This window comes from Musa acuminata, chromosome BXJ2-4, assembly GCF_036884655.1.
Source record: "Musa acuminata AAA Group cultivar baxijiao chromosome BXJ2-4, Cavendish_Baxijiao_AAA, whole genome shotgun sequence".
NCBI classification, from domain to species: domain Eukaryota; kingdom Viridiplantae; phylum Streptophyta; class Magnoliopsida; order Zingiberales; family Musaceae; genus Musa; species Musa acuminata.
Window position 1 is genome coordinate 46,251,146 of NC_088341.1, and position 11,970 is coordinate 46,263,115.

Here is an 11,970-nt window from a genome sequence, read left to right on the forward strand (position 1 = left end):
TTTGGAGGAGATGCAGTGCTTAAAAAATTTGAACTTCAAGCTGTGTTGTCTTCACCCTTCTTTTTCTTACTATTTTAACTTCCATGAATCCCATGTCAACAGTACAATTCTACTAGGATAAGGGTAAGAAGGCCATAGAATAGTAAGAAACACTAGAGAACGAAAAGAAATGTTCAAGTAGGAATCGATGTTTAAACAGGCAACGACAGAGTCACAAGTCGGCAATAACAGGCAACCAGGGTCATCGAAGAAAAGTTACATATCTATGACTTCAATAGGTTCCATCCACTTAGCTCAAAGAGACAAGGAGAATGATTCTTGCTTAAAATTTAATCAAGCAAACATCATCTGGATACATAATAGACTGACCACGCCGCTATACTGCAGAAAAAGAATTTGACAACATTAAGACATCTGCCATAAGACTTCAGAATTAACTCAGAATCAAGATTTGTTAAAATGGTAATAAGACAGACTGACCAGCCAGCCATACCAACATCGTCTTTTCAGCAGCAGGCTTGCTTGAATAGATCCAAGCGGCAGACACATGCAGCAAGAGAGAGGAGTCCAGCATAAAATTTCCAACATAATGGATCATCAAAAAGCTACTCTAGGTGAGACAGCTAGCCGCTTCACAATTTCTACCACGAGCCACAAACATGTGGGCTCTCCAAAAACTAAGCAAGTTCACTGGGGAATACAAGCCGCTTTAGCGAGAACATTGATCATGTACAGCAAATACATGCAATTGCCAATGATCATGTTGGTGTGATGTTAGCAATAAAAGCACCATCAGTGTATTTGAGACGCCTTAGCGATGCTCCACTGAGACCAGGGATCAAAACAGCATCAGGAATGCCTAATGCATCATCAGTATCCACTGAGGGGTTAATCGACTGCTTGGGCACATCATTGTCGCAGCATAAACAGTTGAGGGCCACATTTAAGCCAGCTGACATAGGTTCAGTGGTAAAGCTGCAGAAAACCACCAAAATTTTAATCCTTGTTTTATAGAAATTACAGCAGCATATAGCACAAATGTTGCTAAGAGTATCAAGTAGAACAATGTAGCCAGAAAAAGGTCGTGTTATGGGATTCTTAACATACGTGGACTCAAAACTCCTCCCATCAGAGCTCATTGCTGCACAGATACCACAGACAATCCATGGTGGAAGAACTGTATCTTTTATTTCGATGCTGTAACAAATGCCTCTAGCAGATGAACCAGAAATGGTTTCAAAATCTTCAGTATCTGACCCACATGAAGAAGGAATGACCATATCAGCTTTCCTAATCTCCTTGCATCTCACCTAAAATGTTTAACCAGTAAGCCTTTTGGATCTGGAGACGTAGCAACAGCACATTCTACTATCTATATTGCTCTCTTAACCGTAATTACATGCACTCACCTCCGGAACATGGAAAGAGGCATTCAGGAAAGGGACAGGTGCATGTAACACAGGAATATCACAACCATTAAAGGAATTCAGAAAAAACCTGAACAGCAAGTGGTAAGTAAAAAAAAAAGTAAATGAGAAATAGGAATCAAGAAAAAGTTGCATTAAAACAAATTCTGCAATTGTAAAACCTTGAAGGTTTATTATTATCTCCTATACCTATAATTTAACAAGAAATCATACAAGGCATGCACTTGCTTATTTCCACTAAACGAGAGGACGGATTGAGGAGTGTTGTCCACATCGGACAAAGATTCCAAATGGAACGCCTGCATAGGTGAAGCATATATTAGCAAAATAATGTGTGAAAATTTAGATAGAAATACCCTATGAAGCCAAATAAAGGAGAAGCTATATTGAAACCTGGCCCAAGTTTCGCTTTTCAATTTCCATAAGTTCAACCAAGTCATCCTCAGTAGCTTGTTCCACTTCAGCATGACAAAGTGGCATAGCAAAACTTACACTCTGATTCAAGAATAGTAAAATGTAAAGAATGATCAGGAAACGACCCTACAAATGCAAGGGTTCCTAATTAACCGAAAAGGATGGACATAAGCCATAAAACCAACAAAGTTTTATAATTTTCTGTATTCAGCAAGACACCGGTCTATTAAAGCCAAACCATAGAAACAACAAATGTGCTATATTAATTTCAAGATATCACCATAGTTGGAGATCCAACATATGAATTCACAAAGCATCACAGGTAACATATGGATTCCATTTACATATTTATTTCTAGTTTTCATCAGAGAGTGCCATCGTACAGCAAGTAGAGGTACGAGTTGGATGACAGGCTACTTCACCGACCATCACTTCTTTGTTTCTGGTAAAGCAAGTAATTTAATGGCAGGAATGTGATGTTGAACGACAACACGCACAGGTATTTTGCAAAACTGATTCAGCATGTTGTTAATTGCTGAATAAATAGACAATCATTACTAATGTTTCATCAAACTTAATGGATGCTCCTAATTTTAGGTACTACAGATGTTGTTATACATACTAAAATCTTAATTGATTCACAATGTCATGGTAAGGCTCATGAAATTGGATTACAACTAATCCATCTGACGCTTCCCCCTAATCCCTTGTGCATTGTAACTACTTCTGAGGTTACATGCTTCAACCATGGAAGACAATGAACTCTTATGGATCAATCAGGGTTATGACTATTTTAAACTTGTATCAAGAATTCCAAACCTTTCATATTTATTCTTATAATTCAATTCACTATTGCTCTTGATATAGTTACCATAAGAAATAGACAATAATCCCACTACCATACACTGACTTTCTCAAATTACTAGAGCCAGAGAGAACCGCATTAGAAGTAATTTTCACAACAACCCAACAAAGCACGAAAAAACATGACTTATGTGTTAATAAATAGGCATAGATTCTCTCTTTCATGTATCAAAAGACACAGGCTACACTTACATGTTCTCTGAGCAAGGATCGCAAACCACATGTGGACCGTGATAGGTAAGCATTGCAGGAATGCCTCTTTTTCCCCAAAAATTTGCCACCAAGAAACAAAACCACAAACTGCATAGTACAAACTGCAGATTTTGCAAAAGATCAATAAGTTCACATATATGTAAAATAAATTACATTGTATTATAGAAATAGTCCAAATTGCATATCTATGTCAAAGAAGGTACTGTTATCTTCTGGCGCATATATCACTCGACTTAATATGCATCATATCATATGGTGTTGACATCCATTTTACATCGCATAATTCAAGACTTTCTACTGCACAGAGAACTCAAAGACTTTCTAATGCACATAGCTTTTGAAGACAAGTACTATTTAGCAAAACTGCTCAAGATATCTTATTAAATCTACAATTATTGTTGATGATGCCTCACCTATAACACCATCATATGAAAGTTAGTTCCTCAGAAGCTGCATGAAGTTAAACAATAAAGAAAACCGAGAATTATCACATGGAGAAACCAACCAAGGGAAGCCGATTAGACCCAAAAGGAGTTTCATATAGTTGAATTGAATGAAGCACTCAAATCCACATCAGGAAACTATACAGCTTACAAATTATGAAGATTATGGTTTGACTGATTCAATTTAACAAAGATCAAACAGCAAAGGTTTCATCAGATACCCTGAACTTATCTATCTGTAAAGCCAATGACACCAATTTGAAGAAACATAATGATTTTTCCTTAAAAATAAAGACCAAGCTCCCCAGACCACTGCTAATTGCATATTTTAGATGCATGCAAGATGTTTTAATTAGTGTGCTCCAATTGGCATGTTTTATCTAGGTGCTTAGCAAATACAGAAAACCGAGTTCACTTATAAATAGCCAAAGTATGGCATTCATTGATATAGATTTGGGTTGTGATCAGACTACATAACATATGAGGACTATATTGATGCTTATCCTGAGATAAGAGAGAAACAAGTTAAAAGAGAAACTGCATCAGAAAGAGGTTTTTAACATCAAATTTCCATTTTCCACAGTGGTCACGGAGTTGTCATTCTTAATAACTATGATGCACATGTTTGTGAACAGTATCACCAAATGGTCTTCAGTCTAGGATCAAGCAAAACCAATTTGCAAACAAAACAATGCTTAACTTGTCCCAAAAACAAACAGAACTACTTCAGATAAACTAGAAACACCTCTGAAAATAAAGATAAAAATGTGATCTCATAACCATCCCAATTCTTCTTTTTTGTCAAATAAAATCAAGGATTCTCTGTAAGATGAACCTACATTTTTTTCTCATAAATCTACACTCACATTACGAAACAAAACAAAAAATATTTGTAACAAATTTCTAAACCCTAGATGCTCAGACAATTTATTAAGTTTGATGAGTGCTCTCAATTGGCCTCAAATTTTAACAAAGGCCTCAAATCTCAATTAGCATATCAATTTTCTCCATAATACAAAAAGACAATATAACTAAAAAGATAATAAGGAAGTCAGAAGGAAATTAATAGGATAGACATGATATAAAATTGCAGTAGTTCATCAGGTATTCAAAGAAATAAAATATTGTATGTCATGTATAGATAGATATTCATATTTTGTCACAACCAGCCTAATATGACGACTAACTCATTAATTTAATTGAGTTTAAACCACTGGTCCAAAATAAAGCACTTATAAGTCAATCCAAATCTTTTACCAACTTCCAATAGGATTAATTCAAGTTATCACACTCTCCTATACTAAGGCGGGATGTACTTGTAAAGCACTAACATAGTCCGATCAAACTCTCTCATGGTCAACGTAAGCCTAGTCCAATGGTGACTCTACGTCATGAGATGCCTGTCATGAAAAGCCCTCTATCCCTTTTCCTTCTCGAGCATTTCATCAATGACCAATATCAGGTTGGCTTTGATATAATTTGTCACGACCCAAATCAATAAGATAACCGACTCATTAACTTCGTTGAGCTTAAACCAATAGCCCAAAAAAATTAAACTCGTCAATATTATTAATACACTCATCATGCGCTTACGAGTCAATGCAAATCTTCCCTTCACATCTTATGGGACTAAATCAGATTGTTTGATTTTGTATCATAAATCTTAGTGAGTTAAGAGATATGGATCATGCTAAAAATTAACTAGCTAACATGCAACTCAAATTTATTTTACAAGAAATAAGTTAATTGTTGTTAAATAATGCTCAATAAATGTGTAGGAATGCAACGAAAAACTGCAAGGAAAAAAATGCTATCACCATGTTTAATCAAACAATATATGATGCTCAATAAGAATGACATCGAGCATCAATTCCAAAATCAACTACTCATCTTGTCCATCATCAAAATATCAACATTCAAAGAAAAAAAATCGCCCCAAGAAACACCTGCAAATTTTCCAACTTCTCCTTAAGTATATGACCTTAATAATTTTATAAAAAAATGGATTTCCCAAGATTGGCGTATATCTGATAGTCAAAAAAATGGTAGAAATAGGTTGGTCAAAACAATATTAACAAAATATAATTAAGGCTCAAATAATTACCATAAAAAATGTTACATATGTTCTTTCTGAGCATATAGTAAAGGTCACGAAATGAATCTTCCCAATCCTGCTGCCTTTTCAACAAAAATTTTGAATCTGAAAATTGATAAATTCTAATAAAACTTAAGATATAATGACAAAAATCACTATGAAAAAAGTCTCTTCGTAAAAAGAGAAATAATTAAGCGCCAAACCTCCTTTTGCAGCTGATGACACAAACATGGACATGACAGAAGCTGGCAGAGAAGATTGAGGATATACCCATGAATGCAATGATTTTGAGTATTTGACCTCGGTGGTGGTGTTTTCAGATGTACAGTCTAAATTTTGACCACTGCTGTGAGGATTACAGCTCATACCAATGACAGCAGGACTTGCACATAATCTGTGGCACCTGCAAATAAAAATAGCAATTTAAAGTTAAACCATTTTCCTTTGAAGACAGTGGTCAATAGTAGAGTGTCAAACTTACACAGTATCCTAACATGACACAACTTCAAACAATTGCCAATTAAAAGACTTCAGAACAATTGGTTACACATGTTGACTTTAGACAAGTGAAAATGCTTCTGAAAACAAGGAGAATATTGCTTCTCAACCATTCAAGAAGACCAAGAGGGAACAAATGGCAAGGCAGACCAATCGCGCATAAAGGTTGCACATGAACATTACCCAAAACTTACAGCACCAAAGAGATCGAGCATACTTAGCAATCAACAATAAATTTAACACTAATCCTCTAAACAAAGTTGTAATTTCTCAGCAAGAGCAGAATTAGGTAAGTGAGAAACAAACCTAAAAACCTAAAAGCCTCTTTGGCTGGTACTTTTACATATTCATCGTATTTTAAGCTTCATGAGACCATGAAGTAAAATCCTCGATTTTCCCTTAAACTGGAATATGAAGTGACCGAACTCCAAAGTACAAAGTATTTTCATCTCACAGTCAAGATGAAACGAAATTCAAAGCCCTTAAATATAACAATTACATAAATAATATCTGAAAAAGATAGAAGACCACAGCTAGATTAACACGATGCAAAGACCAAAATAAGCATTACCATGACAGCCACATCTACAACATAGAGTTAAGGCATACATATATTTACGAAGAAAATAGAGACAGGAATATTGAAGCACCTGCATAAGCTATATGGACAACATTATACTTCCAGGATTGATAAGTAACCAAGAGAATTGGATACAGATAACTGTCTATTGAATCAGCTTCGACTACCTTTATCAGCTATTATGAAAGAGAAAATTCAGGACAAACCAACTCCAAATCCCATCTCTCAAACTAGTGTTAGTTAAGAAAGAAGCATTGTAGCACTCACCGTTTCACCGAGGACGACGAAACCAACCGCAGAGTGGTTTTTAAGGTAAAATCACAAGGTACTCTTGAACCTGGAATCTCAAATTCAGAAAAAGAACTGCTTGAAGAATTCGTAGGAAAACCACCAACTTTTCCAGAAGAGACAGCCAATGAAACTGAGGTGGAAGGAATTTCACGAGCTACCAACCCTCTAAGTGCTTTTTCCTAGCAAACATATTCGATCAACAAACCATGCAATGATAGCAAAATAAGACTTTGCATCACAAACCAAAAAGAGTACCAACATCTGGGGAAAATCTACCATATCAATTTTGGCACAATTGGTAAGATTCTCATCTCCCATATGAAGCTGAACAACATTGCGCAACACATTTTGGCGACACTTTTCAATCGTCCGAAAACCTTGTTCACTTATGTCTCTAGCGGATTGGTCAGATCCTTCAGATTTGTTAATGAGGCTAGGATTTTCACTGCAATCAAGGGGGAAAAATTTACCACCATTAAAATAATAATATAACAGTGCGAGCAAAAAATATTCATATTGGGTTAGCCCCAAGTAGATCAAAGGAACACCGCAAAATCGATGGTTCGCCCTCTGCTGGTAAAGAAGCAGCAGGACTAGGAACATCATTAGAAAATCCACTGATAGTGGAAGACACCTGTTTTAGAGAGTTAAAATAAACACCACATCAGTCAGAAGAACTCCCATCACAAAATACTTCAATATTAGAGCATGAAAAACATAATTCAACAACTTTCCAACCTTGGCCTTCTGATCTCCATTAAATACTCTGCATCTCTCACTTGACTTTTTAACAGGATAGACCTCATTGACACGCGTAGTAATGTACCTTGGAATTTTTAATTGTTCGCTTCTCCTGATCGCATTACTGCTTCTCCTGATCGCATTACTCTTTACACTACCAAACATGCACCAAACAGTCAGCAAAGTGATGTAAAAGAAAATACATGACTGATATTAATCTACCTGTCTGAGGCCAGCAAAGGAGGCAAGGTTTTTTCACCAATCACCTGAGTATTCCTCCGCTTCAACTGTTCCCCCTGCCACATATGCATGGCAATTAATATAAGTGAACTATTTCAATTCTCGATCAAAAATGACATGAGGTTCAACATTAAATAACTATTTATTCCATCGTTTGACCATATTGAGAACTAAACACTGCAAGATATCCTGAATCACCATCACTGCTACTTGTTTCCTAGAACATAGATATATCAAGTGCTTCATTTCTGCAACTTATGTCCCCTGTATCAATCAAACATTAAACTTACAGGCATTTCCTTCATCCACCACTCTACAATGTCATATTTACTTCCAATTTAAATCCTATTAAGCATTATGCCACACCATTTTTTATAAAATAAAACCTTTAACAGATAGCCACTGCAACCTTTTCAGAGGTCAAAATTAGAAAATTTATAGCATGACATTTTGTTATTCATTAAGATAAATCTTGATTCCCAAGCTGCATCGGGTAAGAGCAGTAAGCCTATTTTACCAAGTGTAACATCAGCATTCTAGTCATGTGATTACTTCTGCAGAAACATGAGTTGGAAAATACAAAATAACCAATAGGGACTATATAATGAAGATTTTCCATGAAGACCTGGTCATACTTGCAACATTGGTACCACCATAGGAATGAGTTATGAAGAATGCAATGGATAAGGACAAAATCAATTAGATTGGATCAGCGAGATCAGAATTAGCTGAGGGAATAGCTTAAAAGATCAAATTATTAATTTAAAAGGCAAAAGATTATAGAACATTAAAAAAATTAAGAGCATAAAATTATATCGTGTTAAAATATTCTTATACCCAACATATAACATAAGATATCTAGCTTTCCAGAGAGACACATTAAATTGAAATATAAGCAGTAGAAAGTCTGAAAAATAATGAACAAATCATAAAAGAATAGTTAAGCTATACTTGTCCCGACATATGTATATATAATGGTTTATCTAATAAACATATATATTATATATATCATACATATATGTATTAGATAACCATTATATACATTATATAAAAGACTCGAAACTTCTCCACTTCCAATTTTGATTGTATCAATTGGTCCTTCTATGGCCGCAATGATTTTTTAATCACCATGCAATTGATGTGTGGGGTAATGCTAAGGATATTTTTAAACATAAATGTAATGAGAGCATATGTTTTAGTACAATTTTGCATCTCAAGATAACTCCTTTATGTAATCGTCCTTATTTGAAATTAAGGGTTATGTTCTACTTCTTTTCTCTCACTGTATCCTTAGTCTGTGTTATATGGTGATGAACAACAAATATTGTAAGAATGGCAGGAGACAAAGAAAAAAGTGAAATTTGGCTGTAGCAAATAACAAATGAATAGTAATAGTATCTAATACTCCATTGCAGAGTCAGCATTTTATCTTGTATCCATGGTGCGCTTTCCTCTTCTTCTCCTTCCCCTCACACTTGCCTTTTATTTCCCTACTTTTGGGGTGGTCAAATTGGTTATAAGTTCCCAGGTCAACTGATTGATGTTGATTTTGATCAATCTTTAACTGGTTTCAACCAATTTCTGACTATGGACAAGAGAGATGGGCTAAAATTGGATAGGTTTGGATGCCGATGAACTTTAGGTGCGTCATATTAGTAATGACCAACAGCATGAGATATGGAACTCATACACTGGACTAAAAAAGAGTGAATTTAGTGGACCTAATAAAAGCAAACACACACAACATCAATAGGTTTGGATGCCGATGAACTTTAGGTGCGTCATATTAGTAATGGCCAACAGCATGAGATATGGAACTCATACACTGGACTAAAAAAGAGTGAATTTAGTGGACCTAATAAAAGCAAACACACACAACATCACGACACCTAAAACTATCCACTACCCACATATTCATAAAGTAATTTGGCAATGCAAGATAACAAAGGCAGTGACACAAACTATTTAAGAAAATCAAGATTAGTTAGAATAACATAAAATTTCTAGACATAACTGCAATAGATTGGTAGAATATCAGTCAATCAGTTCTTCATGATCTACATTCCTGCTTGACTGAAATTCACTACTCATTGGAAATTTCTTATGGACGTTTCTTGTCAGTTATATACAGCTCCATCTTGTTCTAATGAGCGCTAAATCAATCATCTAATTTGAATGGCCAGTGAAGCAAGCTGCCATAATTTCTGCAGTGTAATTAGAAGTTCCTACTTTCATCTCTCCAGTAGGTCTATGATACTAACCCCTTCCAGCCAGCAGTATCACTTTTTGTTCATATATTAATTGGCAGTATCCTTTTTTTCACTAATATTTCAATTAAACCCAAGCCACTATATTTCTGCATCTAGTAAATGGATCAAGTTCTATATCGTATGTTCAACTGAGATGATACAGAAAATACTAGAAGCATTTAGACCAAACCATGTCTAAATGAAAATGCCACACATAATACTAAAGAAGAAATATATGTGAATGCAAGAAGAACAAAGAAAACAAATATATATCTAAGACCAAACCAGAACAACAGAAGATCTGAATAATAATAATGACAAGATAAAGGAAAAAAGAATCCTGGTTGACGATGACACCGCTAAAGAAAGAATATTAGCAATAATATCCGCAACTTAAACTTTGAGATCTATGATAATAATCGGCTTGAGGTATCCATGTGAATGTCTTCTCTTTTTTTTTTCATGGCGTAATGCTTTACAAGAATAAAAATGGAGGGTTGTGAAAGAAATTTACCCTGAGTTCTGAAGGGGTCTTCCTCTTCTTCGTCACACCAGAATTGGCTGCCCCAGGTGGCAAAGAATTGGAGGTAGATTCAACAACTGCAGCTTGGGCCATCACCCTCTGCTTCTATAGCTGCATTCCTCTAGTCCAACAACCCCCCACCACACCCCACCCCACCCTAAAAGATAGTAGACCAGTTTCAGTCCGAAACTACCAAAACATCATCGTAAGCAAAGATCTCCCTGGGGCTCGTAACTCCGTTGTTGTCGCTCTTCTTCGGCGCCCTCCCGAACATCTTGCCGACCGAACCCTAATCGATCTTCCCCAAACCGAATGAGAAATCGGGCCCTCAGGTCTTGCCTACTCCCGATTCAAGACCACCGCAACGCTGCCGACCTCGACTCCGAGAACCCTTGTCGACGGATGGCTCGAGGCAAGGAAGGAGGGGCGAGTGCTATAAGGCGGATGATGCGGCGAAAAAGAAGGCTCTAGAACCAGAAGCCCTATCGCACCGGTATCGAATCTGATCCGTCAGATTGAAGATCAACGGTGAGTTGAGGAGTTCTAGATGCTTCCGTTGTTGCTCCCGGTTACTCCAGAAGGGGCTCGTAACTGTTCGCCTTTGGTGTGAGACTTACGCAGGCTTCTTGGTTGTGAAAACCGTGCAACAAGTCATCGACAGCCAACATATTCCGGACACGTCGATATTAAAAGGCTTCATATTATAAATAGTTTTTTTATATCGGAATGGTGCATGAGCCATAAAAAATACATAATATGATTATAATATTATGGTGTGATTATAATGTACTCAATAACTTTACCGTCTTTTTAATATCTCAGTAAAAATATTATAAATGAATTAAGTAAAATTTAAATAAATTTTAAAAATTATTTAATATATTATATTATGATTTTAATAAATATTTATAATAATTTAAAAATAACATCATCAAAATAGGGATAAGAAATTGATCTATTATAATATTTTGAGAACCTCAATAAAATTAATTACTAGTATAAAAATATAATATCATAATAATATGCGACTAATGATAATAAAAAAGATTAAAAAGCTGCAACGACGACATTGATTGCACTCACCAACTCTGCTCTACTTCCGACACCTCATTCCAATATCGACCATCACCATCTCATCCCAGGTCAACTGATTGATGTTGATTTTGATCAATCTTTAACTGGTTTCAACCAATTTCTGACTATGGACAAGAGAGATGGGCTAAAATTGGATAGATTCGGATGCCGATGAACTTTAGGTGCATCATATTAGAAATGGCCAACATCATGAGATATGGAACTCATACACTGGACTAAAAAAGAGTGAATTTAGTGGACCTAATAAAAGCAAACACACACAACATCACGACACCTAAAACTATCCACTACTCACAT

At 35.7% G+C, this 11,970-nt stretch overlaps 1 protein-coding gene across 2 annotated transcripts; it reads right to left on the minus strand.

Moving 5' to 3' along the window:
• Positions 1-301: 301 nt before the first annotated feature.
• LOC103974649 (uncharacterized) lies at positions 302-11,060 on the minus strand. 2 transcript variants are annotated; one of them, XM_065106872.1, is made up of 14 exons: positions 10,570-11,025; positions 7,789-7,862; positions 7,564-7,720; positions 7,374-7,459; positions 7,102-7,270; positions 6,802-7,004; positions 5,660-5,859; positions 5,466-5,561; positions 2,898-3,019; positions 1,821-1,922; positions 1,617-1,726; positions 1,410-1,497; positions 1,108-1,310; positions 302-975 (listed from the first exon to the last, which is right to left on the minus strand). In XM_065106872.1, the coding sequence occupies exons 1-14, from the start codon at positions 10,669-10,671 to the stop codon at positions 759-761; spliced, it is 1,929 nt and encodes a 642-aa protein (XP_064962944.1). In that variant the 5' UTR covers positions 10,672-11,025; the 3' UTR covers positions 302-758. The 2 variants fall into 2 exon arrangements, with proteins under 2 accessions (XP_064962944.1, XP_064962945.1); XM_065106873.1 differs by lacking the exon at positions 5,466-5,561 and having other exon boundaries at positions 10,570-11,060.
• Between the last annotated feature and the right edge of the window lie 910 nt (positions 11,061-11,970).

Coding starts and splice junctions, on each gene's coding strand:
- LOC103974649 (XM_065106872.1), bottom strand. CDS start 10,671: ATGGCCCAAGCTGCAGTTGTTGAATCTACCTCCAATTCTTTGCCACCT. Junction 1,923..2,897: donor GATCCTTGCTCAGAGAACAT/GTAAGTGTAGCC, acceptor TTCTTGAATCAG/AGTGTAAGTTTTGCTATGCC. Junction 1,311..1,409: donor CCTCTTTCCATGTTCCGGAG/GTGAGTGCATGT, acceptor TAAACATTTTAG/GTGAGATGCAAGGAGATTAG.